The sequence below is a fragment of the Bombina bombina genome, chromosome 3 (assembly GCF_027579735.1).
Source record: "Bombina bombina isolate aBomBom1 chromosome 3, aBomBom1.pri, whole genome shotgun sequence".
In the NCBI taxonomy this organism is placed as follows: Eukaryota; Metazoa; Chordata; class Amphibia; order Anura; family Bombinatoridae; genus Bombina; species Bombina bombina.
The window spans coordinates 1217323303-1217346941 of NC_069501.1; the positions used below are offsets into that span (position 1 = coordinate 1217323303).

The 23639-nt window shown below is 39.3% G+C and overlaps 1 protein-coding gene across 1 annotated transcript in view; it reads right to left on the bottom strand.

The window, feature by feature from the left end:
* Positions 1-502: 502 nt before the first annotated feature.
* USP35 (ubiquitin specific peptidase 35) overlaps positions 503-23639 on the bottom strand; it is a 124609-nt gene continuing 101472 nt past the window's right edge. The window contains exons 8-10 of the mRNA XM_053705077.1: positions 17632-17738; positions 6984-8199; positions 503-664 (exon numbers count right to left, since the gene is read on the bottom strand). Coding sequence (XP_053561052.1) covers positions 503-664; positions 6984-8199; positions 17632-17738 — 1485 coding nt within the window. The remainder of the gene's footprint in view (positions 665-6983; positions 8200-17631; positions 17739-23639) is intronic.

Genomic DNA, 23639 nt, shown 5'->3' on the forward strand with positions numbered 1-23639 from the left:
TCTGGTTAATTTTCTAAAAGTGCCCCAAATGCCCTCACTAGGCAGTTATGGGACTTTACGGTTGATGGGAGGGGGGTGTTAAAAAATAACGGCACTGAAAAGTGCCTTTACATTGCGGTCTATGGAAACTCTGTGTTCTCATCGACCGCAATGTAAATATATATGTATATGATTATATACGCATATATTTATGTGTTAATATGTGTATATACACATATTAACACATAAATATATATGTATATAACCATATACATATATATTTAAAAATGCTGCACTACTTACCCCCTTCGCCTATGGAAGCCCTCTCTTGTGAGCGCAATGCTTACTAGCAATAGATTGCGAATTACTTGTAATACAGTCCAGAGCACATTATCATGTACTGGTATTATAAAGTGAAGCGCTAATATCACTTACACGCAAGCAATATTAGCGCTTCACTTGTAATCTAGCCCCAAGTGTTTTTGGATTAAAGCTTTTTTTTTTTATTAGACTCAAAACCTTTTTAAAATGCAAGCCCATGGAAGGAACCAGAGCCTCCTGTTGGCCCCATACCACCTGGTGAGTCTTCATCATCACTGTCCTTGTCAAAGTCTTGCCACCAGAGAGGAGACGTACAAAGTGGAGAGACGAAAGCAGCTCTGTTCCTCGCTTCCTTTTCTTGCTCCTAAAGAGAAGGTGATGACTGTATTAATATGATCTATTATATTATTATGGTTCAGAAAAGTAGTGCAACATAGTAAACTGATGGTAGAAAACCTTAAAGGGCCAGTAAACCCACCAAATAATGTTATATAATTCTGCACACTGCTCCTGACTCTACGGAGCGGGTCTGTTTTTTTTCTAAGCGCATCGGGTACGCTGTCTAGTCACAGCCGGCCCGATCGTGCCATTAAAATGAATGTAGCTCGCTCCTGCTCTGGTCTGGTAGCGGGAGCGAGCTACATTAATTTGAACCTCCTTTTAACAGTAGACAGTGCTCAAACAATATTGTTCAATAAAAATAGAGGCAGAGAGTTAGTGTGATTACCCCTACAATAAAATGTACAATTCCAAGGGAATAACTCTTCCCGGTCCTGTAACTGGGACTTACAGATAAATAACACTCACCCCACTTGTGGTACTTCCACACTGCAACAATCTAGTTATAGCTCAAGTTTACCGTCAGAGGTGAAAAATGCAGATAACTGTAGAATCTTTAACTCATACAGATCGAGAGATTCCTCGACAGCAGCGTTCTCTGTTGTTCACACAGTGACGCCTCTATCCGTGTTCCGACTGCGGTACTCGGCTCAGGGCTCCAGAAGATGACGTCAGTGATGACGTAGGGGGTGTGAGTGAGAGTCTTCACGCAGCGCTCATCAGCTTCCTGTGGGATAAGTCGGGACCCATACACTGGTGGATCAAATGTCAGAGAGAAGAAAGTATGACGTCCCGTGACACACAAAAGCATAGTAAAATCCAAGGTTTATTCACATCAATTAAAATCCAGAAGATCAACAGTGCAGCAAAAGCAAAAAGCTAAGTAGTGTGAGCGTTGCACCAATGGCTTACATGTTTCGGCGAAAAGCCGTAATCATAGCTTTCCGCCGAAACATGTAAGCCATTGGTGCCACGCTCACACTACTCAGCTTTTTGCTTTTGCTGCACTGTTGATCTTCTGGATATTAATTGATGTGAATAAACCTTGGATTTTACTACGATTTTGTGTGTCACGGGACGTCATACTTTCTTCTCTCTGACAATAAAAATAGAGACCAGATTATGAGTGGAGCGATATTTAGTGGTTTTGCTCACGTGTTAACTGCGCTAGAAGTCGGGTTGCGCCTGTATTACAAGTAAAAAGTAACCCAATTAAAAAATTAACAACCCGCTCTTGCGCTAACCTGAAAGCATATTCTCAAGTGTGCTAACCCAACATAAAATATGAATATGTTCTATTTATTCATAAATACATATTTCTACATATATCTGATGGTACTTTGGTACAATATATATCTATACCTATATATATATATATATATATATATATATAAAGACTGCAACTTATGAGCCTAAATACATTGTTTAAATTAAATGGACTTAAGGTTCAATTGTATAGTAAATTTGTTTCTTTTTTGTGTTCGCACCCACTTCTATATATCTATATATTGCATCCAATGGGGCGTTGCCATTAGCTGTTTGACTCTGCCCCTATATGCTTCTACTTTTTCTACTTTTTCATTATTCATATAACTACATCAGATTGTTTCTATCAATAGTGTTATTGAATATTAAGTTTGATAGTTTGAAACCTTCAATGGTTTAGCGCTGTAGAGATAACATACTCTTTTTTACCTAATATATATATGTCTATATGTTTGTACATAGAGTGGGTATTGAAAAGCCACTCCTCAAGAAAGTCCACATGCAGTCACGACTGAGCTTTGCCATAATACACCTAGGAGATTCTGAGGCCACATGGAAAAATGTGTTATGGTCAGATGAGACTAAAATTTAATTATTTGGTATCAAATGATATGTCTGGAGGAAATCCAGTATATCTCACCATCCAAATAACACCATACCTACAGTAAAGCATAGAGGTGGTAATATCCTGTTATCAGGTGTTTCTCTGCAGCAGGCACTGGAGCACTTGCCAGGATAGAATGAATAATGGATGGGGCAAAATACAGTCAAGAAAATCTGCTGCCCTCTAACAGGAAGTTGTCAATGGGACGAAGGTTTACCTTCCAACATGACAATGACCCAAAGCACAAAGCAAAAATGACCGCACAGTGGTTGAAGGAGAAAAAGGTGAATGTCCTTGCATGGCCTAATCAGAGCCCAGACTTAAACCCCATTGAATATCTGTGGCATGACTTGAAGACTGCAGTCCACAAACGGTCACCATCAAATGTAACGGAACTGGAGCAGTTCTGCAAAGAAGAGTGGTCAAATATTGTACAGTCTAGATGTGCAAAGTTAGTAGAGACAGACATATCCCAACAGACTAAAGGCTGTAATTAAAGCAAAAGGTAGTTCAACAAAATACTGCCACAAGGGGGTGATCCTTTTTGCAACTCAGTTATTCTGTTTTTTAATTGTCTTTATTTTTGCCTGACATGTTGGTGTAATATATTTCACTTGGATGTTATAAGTTGCACTGAGTAATTACAACTGGATAAACAAAAACTGTGTCTGTCTTTATTTCAGGCTGCAAAGCAACAAAATGTGATTATTTCCAAGGGGGTGATTCATTTCAATACCCACTGTATGTTTTAATACATATATACACATATAAATACATATGTACACACACATATATAGTGGAGGATTTTAAACTCAACTTTTATCTCCCCCTAATTTAAAATGTTATTGTTTTCTGCCCGGAATCAACTTCACCCAGCAGTGATTCAAACATTCTCCCAGCTGATGAGTAGCAACAACTACAAAACAGTCTGTCCTTGGATGGTTATGAATCACTGCACTAACCCTAGCTAAGTTTATAAGCTGTGTGAACAGCAATACTTTGGCGTAAAGGGAATCTGCTGAAAAGCAGACTGAAGTAAAAAGGTGTGTCATTGTGTACTTAATTTGCATATCTTACCCAGAATCCTTTGCTGCATTGGAATCAATGTAATTCAGAGGTTTTCTGTGGGAAAACAAGCTTTCGGGCCTGTCTAGATTTGTTAATAAACTACACAATGAGTTATTTTCTCTATATTTTGTGCGTAGTGGAGGATTTTAAACTTGCCTTTTATCTCCCCCTAATTTAAAATGTTGTTGTATTCTGCCCGGAATCAACTTCACTCAGCAGTGATTCAAACCTTCTCCCAGCTGATGAGTAGCAACAACTACGAAACAGTCTGTCCTGGGATGGTTATGAATCACTGCACTATCCCTAGCTAAGTTTATAAGCTGTGTGAACAGCGATACTTTGGTGTAAAGGGAATCTGCTGAAACGCAGACTGAAGTAAAAAGGTGTGTCATTGTGTACTTAATTTGCATATCTTACCCAGAATAATTTGCTGCATTGGAATCAATGTAATTCAGAGGTTTTCTGTGGGAAAACAAGCTTTCGGGCCTGTCTAGATTTGTTAATGAACTACACAATTAGTTATTTTCTCTATATTTTGTGCGTAGTGGAGGATTTTAAACTCGCCTTTTATCTCCCCCTAATTTAAAATGTTGTTGTATTCTGCCCGGAATCAACTTCACCCAGCAGTGATTCAAACCTTCTCCCAGCTGATGAGTAGCAACAACTACGAAACAGTCTGTCCTGGGATGGTTATGAATCACTGCACTAACCCTAGCTAAGTTTATAAGCTGTGTGAACAGCGATACTTTGGCGTAAAGGGAATCTGCTGAAAAGCAGACTGAAGTAAAAAGGTGTGTCATTGTGTACTTAATTTGCATATCTTACCCAGAATCCTTTGCTGCATTGGAATCAATGTAATTCAGAGGTTTTCTGTGGGAAAACAAGCTTTCGGGCCTGTCTAGATTTGTTAATGAACTACACAATTAGTTATTTTCTCTATATTTTGTGCGTAGTGGAGGATTTTAAACTCGCCTTTTATCTCCCCCTAATTTAAAATGTTGTTTTATATATATATATATATATATATACACACAAATATCCATAAACGTCAATCTCCGGTCTTAATCCAATAACTTAAATTTATTAGTGATGTTTTGGGGTTGCCCCCTTTCTTAGGTATGTTTGAGAAAGGGGACAACTCCGAAATGTCAATAATAAATTTAAGTTATTAGATTAAGACCAAAGAGTGCCTTTTATGGATATTTGTTTGTATTGGAATATATAATGTGCATCCCGGCATCTAACTGGAATAGACATGAGTTCTGGGTTCTGGAACTCTGTTATATATATATATTTATATATAGGTATAGATATATACAGATATATATAGGAATATCTATTTAAAAACACAACATATTCCCTATGTGACGAATATTGGAATGTGAAATACTTGATAAATATGATTTTTCATGTTTTCAGCTACTTGACTGCAAAGGCTCCAATGCACTTATACATATGTCTATATATGTATACATATGTACATATGTATTTATATGTGTATATATATATATTAATTAATTAGTAGCAGATAAATTCTCAGGCTTCTGATTCCTAGGCAGAAAGGGAATGTTTACCTGCTAAGGGCAGCAGTGAGCAGTGAAAACTTGTCTGAGAAAACAGTTAATCAGAAAGAATGGTGAAAAGTCAGGGGTCAAGTCCAGCAGGAACGCATGGGAACAGAGTTCCTGCACTATTTTTGTAGGAGGAACTAAGTTCTCACTGAACAGAGAACAGAAACCCTTCAGTAAACTCTGCTGCTGGTGGTGGGAGGAGCTGGAACTGGTGGTGGGAGGAGCTGGAGCACAGTCTGGTTAGATAGTGATATCCTCTAGTAGTGGGCAGTAACATTTTCTACAATAAACTAAATGCAAACCTGTCAGCGGTCCTGCTGTGAGATCACCCCACACTTTATGGAACACATGGTGCTTACATTTCTGTGTGGCTTATTCTGGCGTTATTTAGCTCCCCTCAGCAGAAATACAATTATTGCACCTTAAGTGGTTGAACCGTGAGACTCTGTGACAGAAGAGGGGGTCTAAGCCCTCCCTGGAAAGGAAGAAGAGGGGAGGAAGGAGGATGTGAGGAACTGAAGCTAAACTGTCTATGCACCATGTACGGACCCACTCTAGATCTTCATGTGTGTCTAGTTTAGTTATTTTAAAGTTGTTTTGAAAAACTTCAGTGTTTCACCTAAGAAAAATGTGCTCATCAAGCAGGAAGTCTGTGAATGTTTATACCCTAGAGTACTGTCTTGTTTACCTGTAATTTTGATGTGTTTTATGCTACTTTTTTATCGAACGTAACAGTTAGCGCGACTTCAGAGCTCTAGTTATCTCAACGAGTATTCATTTCAATTGCGCTCAAGCAAACACATTCACTTTCAACTTGTAATATGTGCGCTACCTCCAATGCGTGCAAAGAGCCGTGATAAACCCCTTACTACTTGTGTGCATCAGTTAGCCCGCCACTCATAATCTAGCCTAAAATGTCTAATTTTGTATTTTTAAGAGCTTGGGAATGCACTGATATTTTGACTGTTTTTGCTGTAATTTAACTCTGAAAATGGTATTGTTTCTACACCCCAAATAGCCTGGAGTGCATTTTGTTGAATACAGGCCCTTATCACAATTACATGCTACACAATGATTGGATGATGTGTTCAGGAACTTGTTTATATCTGTCCCTAACTGGCCACAGCAAAAGTAACATAAACAACATTCAAGAAGCTTTTTAAAAGTTGTATGTGCGAGGCAGCGAAACAATGCATATTTTTCTAAAAAACTTGCTGCTTAACCAATCATAATGTAAGAAAATCATATTGCTTGTGTAACTGGATATACATGAGGCATGTTTACTTTTCAGCCCCATGCCAGCTCTATCTCTAGCAGACCTGTTCCAAACCAGGCTTCTTCTAGCAGAGGTCTATTTAAGGATGCGCTAAAACTTGCTGTTGAAGTCCTACATCTGCAAACCTTTTCAGGAAATCTTTACACAAACAGACATGTTTCTAATGCAATGGAATGCCAAAGAAGCGGCAACCAGAAAACACTTTAAAAGAAGCATTATAAGTCAAAAAGAAAATTAAGTTTTAAAAATCATTAAAAAGAATAAAAAGCACGGTTACTAGTTCAAAAATACTCTAGAGCATGCACTCTATTTCTCAGATGAACTGCAATGGCCTTAGATATACTATAGTTATATACAAGAGAAAGAAAAAAAATAATCACAAAATAATAATAGTTACAAAATAATGGAACTTTTATGCTATTTTAAAATGATTCAATGCAGTCTGGCATTGAGCCAAGTTTACTTTACAATATCATCTAAGAAGCTGAGTTTTTTAACAGTATATTTGCATTAGATTGTTTGAGGGAGATATGTTCTATGCTAAGGAATGTAAACTTACTTGCAAATATTTTATATTGTCTTTAGAAATAGCTTCCATTAGTTCTTTGTTAAGAGAAATATCCCCCGTGGTTATTGCTGCACATGCCTCAGAGCCTGGACCAGTTTGCCGATTTGGTCTATGTCTATAAAAAAGTACGTAAGCTGTGTCTTTGGGGAAGAAAGATGTGACATTACAAACTGATTCAAATGATGAGAATGAGACTCTGTTGTCATTGAAGAGATACCATTGTATATCTAGATCTAAATGTTTATCAGAAGTATATTTCTTAATGTCCCCACCCAGATGCGTATTGCTGTCGGTACAGTTTCTGGCATAACAATAATAGTGTCCACTTTCAGAGGATAGCCCAGAATGCACTATAACAGAGCACAAATCATAGAGACCAGACTGGTCCACCTGGATGGAACTACAAATATTCCTTTTCTCAGAAGAGGCATCCATTTGGTCTTTTGAAGTCACCTGGATAGGCAACTGGAGAACCAAAGGAACTGAGACATTGTCCATGATCTTTCTTCTCTTCATTATCTTTTTGTCATAAGAGAACCTAAGCAAGGTAAGAATAAGGTACTCTGGACCCATTGTCAATTCAACACCTTTCTCTGCATCCTGTAAGGAGATACATGTCTCACACTGATATTTGTTATCTGCTGTTAACATCTCTGGACATAAGAAATGGTTGATCAAATCTGACAATGAAAAAGTGTTTTTGCTTGGTTTTGGGAGTTCCCTAGAAGCCAAAGCAGAACTGATATTTTCATCTTGCATGTCAAACCTAGAGATGTGAGGTTCTAGTTTATGGGCTTTTCCTTGAGCTCCTAATGTTTCAATAGAGGTGACATTTGCACTATAGTCTTCCGATTTCTGCTTCCATCTTGTTGTTTCTGGAGATTTGGTGGCCTGGGATTTTGTTGTCCTCTTAATCTTTTGAGGCCCTATTTCTTCTACAGTTCTAAGAGTGGGGCATTTTGTTCTAGGAACTTCTGGCACAGGATCATCATATGAGGGGAAAGCTAGTGATAAGTCAGTGAAAGCTTCTTCCTTGGAAGAAATACTGTGACATTTCATGCAACGGATTTTTGTCCGTATCTTTCCACCAAACATTCGTTCAACTAGTGTGCTGTTGCATAGTAAAAACTTTTTTTCTTGTGACTCGTAGTTGGACTGAGCCAGAGTTTGGGAAATTCGCTTGCCTGTTTTTTCTTCTTCATGTAGCCTTTAACATCAAACAAATAGAGAGTATAATTTTATTGATGCACAACATTATATAAAGCTTTTTTTGCTTAACAAGACACACTTAAAGGGATAGTCTAGTCAAAAATAAACGTCCATGATTCAGACAGAGCATGCAATTTTAAGCAACTTTCTAATTTACTCCTATTATCAATTTTACTTTGTTCTCTTGGTATATTTATTTAAAAAAGCTGGAAAGTAAGTCTAGGAGCCAGCCCATTTTTGGTTCAGCACCTGGATAGCGCTTGCTGATTGGATGGCTACATCTAGACACTAATCAGCAAGTGCTATCCAGATGCTGAACCGAAAATGGGCTGGCTTCTAAGCTTACATTCCAGCTTTTTAAAATAAAGATATCAAGAGAATGAAGAATAATTGATAATAGGAGTAAATTAGAAAATTGCTTAAAATTGCATCCTCTATCTGAATCATAACAGTTTAATTTTGACTATACTATCCCTTTAAGTAACTGAATGTATATGTTCTACTCTATCAAAAACACTAAATCATAGATTTCTTTTCTTTTTTTGAGGAGCAGAATACAAATAATTTTTATTTAGCTTTGGCAAAACACATTTTTAGTATTTGTATGGCTTTATTCTAATCTTTATCAGGCAAGTTGTTACCTTTTTAATGCTGACCTGCATTAGTTTGCAAGCTTTCAGGACCACTTGTCCAGAGAAATTATTTTGTCCACCAAGAGATGCCAGAGTATATATACGAAAATGTAACTGACCCTGTAACATGCTGCACACTGAATGTTTAGATCAGTAAAGAACTCATGCATCTGGATGTAACTGACCAATAAAGTTTAGACAGCTAAACATACTTAGGGATAGATTACAAGTGGAGCTCAAAATATCAATTTCACAAAAAGCAACTTGTTAGCACCTGAAGTGCACATGCGCATATATCTACTTGCAATTATTAGTGCCTGTTTCAGGTGTCTTGCTTGTTTGTTTTACTTTGTGCTCTTTCTTAAAGGGCCACTAAAGTCAAACTTAAACTTTCATAAGTCAGATAGAGCACACAATTGTACAACAACTTTCAAATTTACTTCCATTAACAAAATGTGCAGTCTTTTATATTTTTTACTTTTTGAGTCACCAGCTCCTACTGAGCATGTGCAAGAATTCACAGAATATACTTATATGAATTTTGTGATTGGCTGATGGCTGTCACATGTTAAAGTGGGATGGAAAATTAAACTCCTTTTGAAAATTGTCAGAAAAAAAATCTACTTCTCATGTGGGGCGCGATCCGATATAGATCGCAGTTTGCGGCGCAAGCGAGGGAACCGGCGTCGCCCGCAGTTTCAGCTCGCAACTCGAGCTATCCCATATAAGTCTCCGTCAGATGCTAACGTGCCGTAAGTCTGACAAACCAGCGATGTCCAGAAATCTGCGCAAGTACAAATTTCTGGCGTCGCCAGTGACTTGCGGCACGTTAGAATCTGCCGGCGCCTATAAAACCTGACTAAAGTCTAAAACACCCGCACTGTCTAACACGCCTCCCTAACATAACCCGACACGTCTAACACGCCTCCCTAACATAGCCCGCACTGTCTAACCCTCTATCCGCTATCCCCCCTCACTATCCTAACAATAAAAAAGCTATTAACCCCTAAACCGCCGCTCCCGTACCCCGCCGCCAGCTATATTATATCTATAACCCCCTAAAGTGAGCCCCTAACACCGCCGCCATCTATATTAAAATTATTAACCCCTAATGTAAGCCCCTTACACCGCCGCCATCTCTATTAAAATGATTAACCCCTAATTTAATCTACCTACCCCGCCGCCAGCTATATTATCTATATTAACCCTAAGTATATTATAGTTAATATAGGTATTACATTATATATATTAACTATATTAACCCTAATTATATTAGGGTTAATATAGTTACTATAGTATTTATATTAACTATATTAACTCTATCTAACCCTAACTAAATTTATATTAAATTAATCTAATTCATTTATAAACTAAAATATTCCTATTTAAATCTAAATACTTACCTATAAAATAAACCCTAAGATAGCTACAATATAATTAATAATTACATTGTAGCTATGTTAGGGTTAATATTTATTTTACAGGTAAATTGTTAATTATTTTAACTAGGTATAATAGATATTAAATAGTTATTAACTATTTAATATCTACCTAGTTAAAATAATTACCCAATTACCTGTAAAATAAATCCTAACCTAAGTTACAAATACACCTACACTATCAATAAATTTAATAAACTACAAACATCTATCTAAAAATACAATTAAATTAACTAAACTAAATTACAAAAAAAAAAAACACTAAATTACAAAAAATAAAAAAAAGATTACAAGATTTTTAAGCTAATTACACCTATTCTAAGCCCCCTAATAAAATAATAAACCCCCAAAATAAAAAAAATTCCCTGCCCTATTCTAAATTAAACAAATTTCAAAGCTCTTTACCTTACCAGCCCTTAAAAGGGCCTTTTGTGGGGCATGCCCCAAAGAATTCAGCTCTTTTGCATACAACAAATACAATCCCCCCCCCATTACAACCCACCACCCACATACCCCTATTCTAAAACCACCCAAACCCCCCTTAAAAAAGCCTAACACTACCCCCCTGAAGATCTCCCTACCTTGTCTTCACCACACCGGGCCGAACTCCTGATCCGATCCGGGCGATGTCTTCCTCCAAGCGGCAAAGAAGAATTCTTCCTCCGGCGATGTCTTCCTCCAAGCGGCAAAGAAGAATTCTTCCTCCGGCGATGTCTTCCTCCAAGCGGCAGCAAAGTCTTCATTCTTCCGGCGGCATCTTCAATCTTCTTTCTTCGCTCCGCCGCCGCGGAGCATCCATCCAGGCCGACGACTGAACGACGAATGAGGTACCTTTAAATGACGTCATCCAAGATGACGTCCGCCGAATTCCGATTGGCTGATAGGATTCTATCAGCCAATCGGAATTAAGTTAAAAAAATCTGATTGGCTGATTGAATCAGCCAATCAGATTCAAGTTCAATCCGATTGGCTGATCCAATCAGCCAATCAGATTGAGCTCGCATTCTATTGGCTGTTCCGATCAGCCAATAGAATGCAAGCTCAATCTGATTGGCTGATTGGATCAGCCAATCGGATTGAACTTGAATCTGATTGGCTGATTCAATCAGCCAATCAGATTTTTTTAACTTAATTCCGATTGGCTGATAGAATCCTATCAGCCAATCGGAATTCGGCGGACGCCATCTTGGATGACGTCATTTAAAGGTACCTCATTCGTCGTTCAGTCGTCGGCCTGGATGGATGCTCCGCGGCGGCGGAGCGAAGAAAGAAGATTGAAGATGCCGCCGGAAGAATGAAGACTTTGCTGCCGCTTGGAGGAAGACATCGCCGGAGGAAGAATTCTTCTTTGCCGCTTGGAGGAAGACATCGCCGGAGGAAGAATTCTTCTTTGCCGCTTGGAGGAAGACATCGCCCGGATCGGATCAGGAGTTCGGCCCGGTGTGGTGAAGACAAGGTAGGGAGATCTTCAGGGGGGTAGTGTTAGGCTTTTTTAAGGGGGGTTTGGGTGGTTTTAGAATAGGGGTATGTGGGTGGTGGGTTGTAATGGGGGGGGGGGGGGATTGTATTTGTTGTATGCAAAAGAGCTGAATTCTTTGGGGCATGCCCCACAAAAGGCCCTTTTAAGGGCTGGTAAGGTAAAGAGCTTTGAAATGTGTTTAATTTAGAATAGGGCAGGGAATTTTTTTTATTTTGGGGGTTTATTATTTTATTAGGGGGCTTAGAATAGGTGTAATTAGCTTAAAAATCTTGTAATCTTTTTTTTATTTTTTGTAATTTAGTGTTTTTTTTTTTTTGTAATTTAGTTTAGTTAATTTAATTGTATTTTTAGATAGATGTTTGTAGTTTATTAAATTTATTGATAGTGTAGGTGTATTTGTAACTTAGGTTAGGATTTATTTTACAGGTAATTGGGTAATTATTTTAACTAGGTAGATATTAAATAGTTAATAACTATTTAATATCTATTATACCTAGTTAAAATAATTAACAATTTACCTGTAAAATAAATATTAACCCTAACATAGCTACAATGTAATTATTAATTATATTGTAGCTATCTTAGGCCTAGATTTAGAGTTCGGCGGTAGCCGTCAAAACCAGCGTTAGAGGCTCCTAACGCTGGTTTTTGCCGCCCGTTGGTATTTGGAGTCAGTGATTAAAGGGTCTAACGCTCACTTTTCAGCCGCGACTTTTCCATACCGCAGATCCCCCTACGCCATTTGCGTAGCCTATCTTTTCAATGGGATCTTTCTAACGCCGGTATTTAGAGTCGTTTCTGCAGTGAGCGTTAGAGCTCTAACGACAAGATTCCAGCCGCCTGAAAAAAGCAGGAGTTAAGAGCTTTCTGGCTAACGCCGGTTTATAAAGCTCTTAACTACTGTACCCTAAAGTACACTAACACCCATAAACTACCTATGTACCCCTAAACCGAGGTCCCCCCACATCGCCGCCACTCGATTAAAATTTTTAACCCCTAATCTGCCGACCGCCACCTACGTTATACTTATGTACCCCTAATCTGCTGCCCCTAACCCCGCCGACCCCTATATTATATTTATTAACCCCTAACTTGCCCCCCACAACGTCGCCGCAAGCTACTTAAAATAATTAACCCCTAATCTTCCGACCGCAAATCGCCGCCACCTACGTTATCCCTATGTACCCCTAATCTGCTGCCCCTAACATCGCCGACCCCTATGTTATATTTATTAACCCCTAATCTGCCCCCCACAACGTCGCCGACACCTACCTACACTTATTAACCCCTAATCTGCCGAGCGGACCTGAGCGCTACTATAATAAAGTTATTAACCCCTAATCCGCCTCACTAACCCTATAATAAATAGTATTAACCCCTAATCTGCCCTCCCTAACATCGCTGACACCTAACTTCAATTATTAACCCCTAATCTGCCGACCGGAGCTCACCGCTATTCTAATAAATGTATTAACCCCTAAAGCTAAGTCTAACCCTAACACTAACACCCCCCTAAGTTAAATATAATTTTTATCTAACGAAATAAATTAACTCTTATTAAATAAATGATTCCTATTTAAAGCTAAATACTTACCTGTAAAATAAATCCTAATATAGCTACAATATAAATTACATTTATATTATAGCTATTTTAGGATTAATATTTATTTTACAGGCAACTTTGTAATTATTTTAACCAGGTACAATAGCTATTAAATAGTTAAGAACTATTTAATAGTTACCTAGTTAAAATAATTACAAATTTACCTGTAAAATAAATCCTAACCTAAGATATAATTAAACCTAACACTACCCTATCAATAAATTAATTAAACACAATTGCTACAAATAAATACAATTAAATAAACTATCTAAAGTACAAAAAATAAAAAAGAACTAAGTTACAGAAAATAAAAAAATATTTACAAACATAAGAAAAATATTACAACAATTTTAAACTAATTACACCTACTCTAAGCCCCCTAATAAAATAACAAAGACCCCCAAAATAAAAAATTCCCTACCCTATTCTAAAATACAAAAATTACAAGCTCTTTTACCTTACCAGCCCTGAACAGGGCCCTTTGCGGGGCATGCCCCAAGAATTTCAGCTCTTTTGCCTGTAAAAAAAAACATACAATACCCCCCCCCCAACATTACAACCCACCACCCACATACCCCTAATCTAACCCAAACCCCCTTAAATAAACCTAACACTAATCCCCTGAAGATCTTCCTACCTTGTCTTCACCATCCAGGTATCACCGATCCGTCCTGGCTCCAAGATCTTCATCCAACCCAAGCGGGGGTTGGCGATCCATAATCCGGTGCTCCAAAGTCTTCCTCCTATCCGGCAAGAAGAGGACATCCGGACCGGCAAACATCTTCTCCAAGCGGCATCTTCTATGTTCTTCCATCCGATGACGACCGGCTCCATCTTGAAGACCTCCAGCGCGGATCCATCCTCTTCTTCCGACGACTAGACGACGAATGACGGTTCCTTGAAGGGACGTCATCCAAGATGGCGTCCCTCGAATTCCGATTGGCTGATAGGATTCTATCAGCCAATCGGAATTAAGGTAGGAATTTTCTGATTGGCTGATGGAATCAGCCAATCAGAATCAAGTTCAATCCGATTGGCTGATCCAATCAGCCAATCAGATTGAGCTCGCATTCTATTGGCTGTTCCGATCAGCCAATAGAATGCGAGCTCAATCTGATTGGCTGATTGGATCAGCCAATCGGATTGAACTTGATTCTGATTGGCTGATTCCATCAGCCAATCAGAATATTACTACCTTAATTCCGATTGGCTGATAGAATCCTATCAGCCAATCGGAATTCGAGGGACGCCATCTTGGATGACGTCCCTTAAAGGAACCGTCATTCGTCGTCTAGTCGTCGGAAGAAGAGGATGGATCCGCGCTGGAGGTCTTCAAGATGGAGCCGGTCGTCATCGGATGGAAGAACATAGAAGATGCCGCTTGGAGAAGATGTTTGCCGGTCCGGATGTCCTCTTCTTGCCGGATAGGAGGAAGACTTTTGAGCACCGGATTATGGATCGCCAACCCCCGCTTGGGTTGGATGAAGATCTTGGAGCCAGGACGGATCGGTGATACCTGGATGGTGAAGACAAGGTAGGAAGATCTTCAGGGGATTAGTGTTAGGTTTATTTAAGGGGGTTTGGGTTAGATTAGGGGTATGTGGGTGGTGGGTTGTAATGTTGGGGGGGGGGTATTGTATGTTTTTTTTTACAGGCAAAAGAGCTGAAATTCTTGGGGCATGCCCCGCAAAGGGCCCTGTTCAGGGCTGGTAAGGTAAAAGAGCTTGTAATTTTTGTATTTTAGAATAGGGTAGGGAATTTTTTATTTTGGGGGTCTTTGTTATTTTATTAGGGGGCTTAGAGTAGGTGTAATTAGTTTAAAATTGTTGTAATATTTTTCTTATGTTTGTAAATATTTTTTTATTTTCTGTAACTTAGTTCTTTTTTATTTTTTGTACTTTAGTTTATTTAATTGTATTTATTTGTAGCAATTGTGTTTAATTAATTTATTGATAGGGTAGTGTTAGGTTTAATTATATCTTAGGTTAGGATTTATTTTACAGGTAAATTTGTAATTATTTTAACTAGGTAACTATTAAATAGTTCTTAACTATTTAATAGCTATTGTACCTGGTTAAAATAATTACAAAGTTGCCTGTAAAATAAATATTAATCCTAAAATAGCTATAATATAAATGTAATTTATATTGTAGCTATATTAGGATTTATTTTACAGGTAAGTATTTAGCTTTAAATAGGAATCATTTATTTAATAAGAGTTAATTTATTTCGTTAGATAAAAATTATATTTAACTTAGGGGGGTGTTAGTGTTAGGGTTAGACTTAGCTTTAGGGGTTAATACATTTATTAGAATAGCGGTGAGCTCCGGTCGGCAGATTAGGGGTTAATAATTGAAGGTAGGTGTCGGCGATGTTAGGGAGGGCAGATTAGGGGTTAATACTATTTATGATAGGGTTAGTGAGGCGGATTAGGGGTTAATAACTTTATTATAGTAGCGCTCAGGTCCGCTCGGCAGATTAGGGGTTAATAAGTGTAGGTAGGTGTCGGCGACGTTGTGGGGGGCAGATTAGGGGTTAATAAATATAATATAGGGGTCGGCGATGTTAGGGCAGCAGATTAGGGGTACATAGGGATAACGTAGGTGGCGGCGGTTTACGGAGCGGCAGATTAGGGGTTAAAAGTGTAATGCAGGGGTCAGCGATAGCGGGGGCGGCAGATTAGGGGTTAATAAGTGTAAGGTTAGGGGTGTTTAGACTCGGGGTACATGTTAGAGTGTTAGGTGCAGACGTAGGAAGTGTTTCCCCATAGGAAACAATGGGGCTGCGTTAGGAGCTGAACGCTGCTTTTTTGCAGGTGTTAGGTTTTTTTTCAGCTCAAACAGCCCCATTGTTTCCTATGGGAGAATCGTGCACGAGCACGTTTTTGAGGCCGGCCGCGTCCGTAAGCAACTCTGGTATCGAGAGTTGCATTTGCGGTAAATATGCTCTACGCTCCTTTTTTGGAGCCTAACGCAGCATTTGTTTGAACTCTCGATACCAGAGTTAAATTTATGGTGCGGCCAGAAAAAAACCCGCGGAGCGTTAACAGCCCTTTTACCGCCAAACTCCAAATCTAGCCGTGAGGGTTTATTTTATAGGTAAGTATTTAGATTTAAATAGGAATATTTTAGTTTATAAATGAATTAGATTAATTTAATATAAATTTAGTTAGGGGTGTTAGGGTTAGATAGAGTTAATATAGTTAATATAAATACTATAGTAACTATATTAACTATATTAACCCTAATATAATTAGGGTTAATATAGTTAATATATATAATGTAATAACTATATTAACTATAATATACTTAGGGTTAATATAGATAATATAGCTGGCGGCGGGGTAGGTAGATTAAATTAGGGGTTAATAATTTTTATATAGGTGGCGGCGGTGTAAGGGGTCAGATTACGGGATAGATAAGGTAGATGACAGCGGTGTAAGGGGTTCTAATTAGGGGATAGATAAGGTAGATGGCGGCGGTTTTAGGGGCTCACAGTAGGGGGTTAGTTTATGTAGATGGCGGCGGGGTCCGGGAGCGGCGGTTTAGGGGGTAATAACTTTATTAGGGATTTCGGGGGGGGGTGGATCGCGGTTGACAGGGAGATAGACATTGCGCATGCGTTAGGTGTTAGGTTTATTTTAGAAGATCGCGGTTGACAGGGAGATAGACATTGCGCATGCGTTAGGTGTTAGGTTTATTTTAGCAGCCAGTTTAGGGAGTTACGGGGCTCCAATAGTCAGCGTAAGGCTTCTTACGGCTGCTTTTTGTGGCGAGGTGAAAATGGAGTAAGTTTTCTCCATTTTCGCCACGTAAGTCCTTACGCTGCATATTGGATACCAAACTGCGCGGGTTTGGTATACCTGCCTATGGCCCAAAAAACTGCGGGCGACGGCAGAAATATACGGGCGTAACTTCTAGGTTACGCCGTATATGTGATACCAAACCCGCGCAAATATTGGCGTCGCCGGCTTTTGCGGGCGACGATTTATATCGGATCGACCCCGTGAAGCTCAGACTGTTGCATTGTATTTGTATTATGCATTTGTTGATTATGCAATTCTACTGTATTTAATAAATGGGAACACTATGAAACTCTCCTTGTAATATTTGTGTATTCATAGATTTATTTTGCATGTACAAATGGAAAATATTTTTGGCTTAATCCTTTCACCTGATCTGAAACCTTTATGCAAATGAGTGTTGTGGAAGGAACTGATTATATAAATATATTAGGATCATTTAATTAAAACCCAAATGTCACAGCTAAAACTTACCGGTCTAAGAGGTATTTCAGATATTCCGAGCAGTCTTGCTGGACACCTGCAGTAAACCAGGGGGGCAGAGAAGATGCCAAGAAACTTCCTGGTGATACTGCTGGACGCTATGGACCAAAGAAAGTTTTATAAACAAGATAACTTGAGCAAGCAATCACATTGCAGAAGGGTTCCCACCTCAACCATATTTTCCTGGATAGTTATGAGCTACACATGGAGAAGGGGGGTGCAGGGAGGAACATGAATAGTGTAGTCCAACTCATAACTCATAACTGTCCATGAAAACATGGCCGAGGTCGCAACCCTAGATGTGTGCTCTTTTGATATTTTCTCCTCTCTTCATACTGATTTGTCTTAAAGGGAAACGAAACACTTAAACCTCTGAATGCATAGACCTATTAGCCACAAACCACCAGCTAGCTCCCAGTAGTGAATTGCTACCATGAGCCTATGCAAGTATGTTTTTCAACAAAGGATAATAAGAGAACAAAGTAGGTCTGAACATAGAACTAAATGTAAATGTGTCCTAAATTTTCATGATCTGTCTAAACCAGGAACATTTTTGACTTCCATATCCTTCTAAAGGTTATGGAGAAGAAAATTTACTCTCCAGTAATAAACACTCAGCTAGATTACGAGTTTTAAGCGCTATAGGGATTTTAACGACCGCCACAAAAGCGGCGTTATTTCACCTCCCTATAGCGCTGATATTACGAGTTTTAAAAAAGCAGGCTTTTGCGGGCGATATGGTTGCGATGAGCACCATACCGCACCGAAATCAAGCGCTGCTGTTACGTGCTTGTGCGCGATTTCCCTATAGACATCAATGAGGAGAGCCGGCAAAAAAAATGTCTAACACCTGCAATCGCGGAATAAAAAGCTCTGTAACGCAGCCCCATTGATGTCTATGGGGAAAATGAAACAAATGTTTAAACCTAACACCCTAACATAAACCCCAAGTCTAAACACCCCTAATCTGCTACCCCCGACATCGCCGCTACCTACATACAGTTATTAACCCCTAATCTGCCGACCCCAGCATCGCCACCCCCTACATAATGTTATTAACCCCTAATCTGACGCCCCCAACATCGCCGCCACCTACATAAAACTATTAACCCCTAATCTGCCGCTCCCGATGTCGCTGCTGGTCCAGATAAAGTTATTAACCCCTAAACATCTGGCCTCCCACATCACTACCACTAAATAAATCTATTAACCCCTAAACCTAACCCTAACCCTAACGTAACCCTAACCCTAACGTAACCCTAAGCCTAACACCCCCTAACTTTAACATAATTAAAATACAGCTAAACTAAAGTTACAATTATTAACTAAATTATACCTATTTTAAATACAAACTTACCTGTGAAATAAAACCTAAGCTAGCTACAATATAACTAATAGTTATATTGTAGCTAGCTTAGGTTTTATTTTATTTCACAGGTAAGTTTGTATTTATTTTTACTAGGTAGACTATTTAGTAAATAGTGATTAACTATTTACTAACTACCTAGTAAAAATAAATACAAACTTACCTGTGAAATAAAACCTAACCTGCCTTACACTAAAACCTAACATTACAAAAAAAAACACTAAAATTACTAAAAATAAAAATAACTAAATTACATAAAAAAACAAACACTAAATTACAAAAAATAAGAAACAAATGATCAAAAATAAAAAAGAATTACACATAATCTAAATTACAAAAAATTACACCTCATCTAAATTATCAAAGATATCAGCTCTTTTACCTGTAAAAAAATACAAACACCCCCCCAACAGTAAAACCCACCACCCACAACCAACCCCCCAAATAAAATAACTATGTAAAAAAAACAAAGCTAACCATTGCCCTGAAAAGGGCATTTGTATGGGCATTGCCCTTTAAAGGACATTTAACTCTTTTACATGACCATACCCTAAACTAAAAATAAAACCCACCCAAAAAACCTTAAAAAAAACCTAACACTAACCCACGACGATCCACTTACAGTTCTTGAAGTCCCGCTTGAAGGATCCATCCATGCGGCAAGAAGTCTTCATCCAGGTGGCCTCTTCGATCTTCATCCAGCCGGCGAAGTCCTCATCCAGGCAGCAAGAAGTCTTCCTCCAGACGGCCTCTTCAATCTTCATCCAGCCGGCAAAGTCCTCATCCAGGCGGCAAGAAGTCTTCATCCAGACGGCATCTTCTATCTTCATCCATCCGGCACGGATCCATCCTAAAGACATCCGGCACGGAGCATCCTCTTCATATGGTCGTCGCCGTAAACTGGAACTTCAATGCAAGTGACGCAATCCAAGATGGCGTCCCTTGCATTCCTATTGGCTGAAAGATTTCAATCAGCCAATAGGAATTAGAGCTGCTAAAATCCTATTGGCTGATCCAATCAGCAAATAGGATTGAGCTCTCATCCTATTGGCTGTTCCAATCAGCAGCTCTAATTCCTAGGGGTTAGGGGTTAATAGTTTATTTTAGTATATCTCGTTGTGGGGGGCTTGGCGGTTTAGGGATTAATAGGTTTATTTTAGCGGCGGTGTGGGTGGACGGCAGATTAGGGGTTAACAATACAGGGCGCGATCCGATACGCAGCATAGTTTGCGGCGCAAACGAGGGAACCCCCGCCACCCACAGTTTCAGCTTGCAACTCGAGCTATCCTATATACGGCGCCGTCAGCGGCTAAAGTGTCGTAAGTCTGACAAACCAGCGATGTCCAGAAATCTGCGTAAGTACAAATTTCTGGAGTCGCCAGTGACTTACGGCACTTTAAAAACTGCCGGTGCCTACAAAACCTGACTAAAGTATGAAATCACCCGTACTGTCTAACACGCCTCCTAAATATAGCCCGACACGTCTAACCCTCTATCCGCTATCCCCCCTCACTATCCTAACAATAAAAAAAGTTATTAACCCCTAAACCGCTGCTCCCGGACCCCGACGCCACCTAATAAAGTTATTAACCCCTAAACCGCCGCTCCCGGACCCCGCCGCCAGCTATATTAAATCTATAACCCCCTAATGTGAGCCCCTACCCCGCCGCCATCTACTTACCTACCCCCTAAAGTGAGCCCCTACCCCGCCGCCATCTATTTTAAAATTATTAACCCCTAATTTAATCCCCCTACCCCGCCGCCACCTATATTAAATTATTTAACCCCTAATCTAATCCCCCTACCCCGCCGCCACCTATATTAAATTAATTAACCCCTAATCTAATCCCCCTACCCCGCCGCCAGCTATATTAAATTATTTAACCCCTAAAATACTAAACTATCCCTACCACTAAACCTAAGTCTAACCCTACAAATAGCCCTGAAAAGGGCTTTTTGCGTGGCATTACCCCAAAGTAAACTGCTCTATTGCCAGCCCTTAAAAGGGCTTTTTGCGGGGCATGCCCCAAAGAAAACTGCTCTTTTACCAGCCCTTAAAAGGGCTTTTGGCGGGGCTTTGTCACAAAGTAAACTGCTCTTTTGCATCTAATCTAAATCCCCCTACACCGCCGCCACCTATAATAAATGTATTAACCCCTAATCTAATCCCCCTACACCGCCGCCACCATCAGCCAATCAGATTCAAGTTCAATCCGATTGGCTGAATCAATCAGCCAATCAGATTGAACTTGAATCTGATTGGCTGATTCAATCAGCCAATCAGATTTTTCTACCTTAATTCCGATTGGCTGATAGGATCCTATCAGCCAATCGGAATTCGACGGACGCCATCTTGGATGACGTAATTTAAAGGTACCTCATTCATCGTTAGTCCGTCGGCCTGGATGGATGCTCCGCGTCGGCGGAGCGAAGAAAGAAGATTGAAAATTCTGGTTGCCTGAAGACATCGCCGGGATGGATGAAGAGCTCGCCGCTGCTTGGATGAAGACATCGGCCGGATGGAAGAAGACTTTGCCGCCGCTTGGATGAAGACATCACCGGGATGAAGACTTCTTCTTTGCCGCTTGGATAAAGACATCGCCCGGATCGGATGAGGAGTTCGGCCCGGTTGGGTGAAGACAAGGTAGGGAGATCTTCAGGGGGGTAGTGTTAGGTTTTTTTAAGGGGGGTTTTGGTGGGTTTAGAATAGGGGTATGTGGGTGGTGGGTTGTAATGTTGGGGGGGGTGTTGTGTTCTTTTTTTTTACAGGCAAAAGAGCTGTTAACTTGGGGTAAATACCCCGCAAAAAGCCCTTTTAAGGGCTGGTACAGAGCTGGGTATTTTATAATTTAGAATAGGGTAGGGAATTTTTTTATTTTGGGGGGCTTTATTATTTTATTAGGGGGCTTAGAATAGGTGTAATTAGCTTAAAATTGCTGTAATCTTTTTTTTTTTGTAATTTAGTGTTTGTTTTTTTTTGTAATTTAGTTTAGTTTATTTAATTGTATTTTTAGATAGATATTTGTAGTTTATTTAATTTATTGATAGTGTAGGTGTATTTGTAACTTAGGTTAGGATTTATTTTACAGGTAATTAGGTAATTATTTTAACTAGGTAGCTATTAAATAGTTAATAACTATTTAATAGCTATTATACCTAGTTAAAATAATTAACAATTTACCTGTAAAATAAATATAAACCCTAACATAGCTACAATGTAATTATTAATTATATTGTAGCTATCTTAGGGTTTATTTTATAGGTAAGTATTTAGATTTAAATAGGAATATTTTAGTTTATAATATGAATTAGATTTATTTAATAAGAATTTAGTTAGGGGTGTTAGGGTTAGATAGAGTTAATATAGTTAATATAAATACTATAGTAACTATATTAACCCTAATATAATTAGGGTTAATATAGTTAATATATATAATGTAATAACTATATTAACTATAATATACTTAGGGTTAATATAGATAATATAGCTGGCGGCGGGGTAGGTAGATTAAATTAGGGGTTAATAATTTTAATATAGATGGCGGCGGTGTAAGGGGCTTACATTAGTGGTTAATACTATTAATATAGGTGGCGGCGGTGTAGGGAGGGCAGGTTATAGGGCACAAGATCTGTTTACTTTGGGGCAAAGCCCCGCAAAAGGCCCTTTTAAGGGCTGGTAATAGAGATAATTATTTTAGGGGGATTAGATTAGGGGTTAATATAGATACTATAGCTGGCGGGGGGGTAGGGGGATTAGATACTGGTTAATATTGTTTAATATAGCTGGCGGCGGGGTAGGAGCTCACATTAGGGGGTAGGTAACATAGATGGCGGCGGTGTTAGGGCTCACTTTAGGGGGTTATAGATTTATTATAGCTGGCGGCGGGGTCCGGGAGCGGCGGTTTAGGGGTTAATAACTTTATTAGGTGGCGGGGACCGGGAGCAGCGGTTTAGGGGTTAATACATTTTTTTTATTGTTAGGATAGTGAGGGGGGATAGCGGATAGAGGGTTAGACGTGTCGTGCTATGTTTGGGAGGCGTGTTAGACAGTTACGGGAGATTTAGACTTTAGTCAGGTTTTGTAGGCGCCGGCAGTTTCTAAAGTGCCGTAAGTTTCTAAAGACGCCAGAAATCTGTACTTACGCAGATTTCTGGACATCGCTACTTTGTCAGACTTACGCCAGTTTAGCATCTGACGGCGCTGTATATTGGATAGCTCGAGTTGCGAGCTGAAACTGCGGGCGACGCGGGTTCCCTCGCTTGCGCCGCAAACTACGCCGTATATCGGATCGCGCCCCTGGCATTTGGTCTGCACTGTTCTATCTGCTTGTATTATAGTCAGGAGGAATTATATTGCCATACTCTAATGGCTGGAGATATCACAACACAACAATAAGAACATTAGAATTCACTACTCCATCAGTTTTTCTAGTAAAGGTGTAAACATTCCTGCAAACATCTATGTGTAGCTCTGAGCCATCAATATGTGCAATATCTCTTCTGCAAGAACTGTGTCTCCTGTGTTCTCCTATTACTCAATAGACTGCGTTCAGCTGCCTATGAGAATCTGTTCTTGAAAGGGACATGAAACCCACAATTTGTCTTGCATGATTCAGCTAGAGCATATCATTGT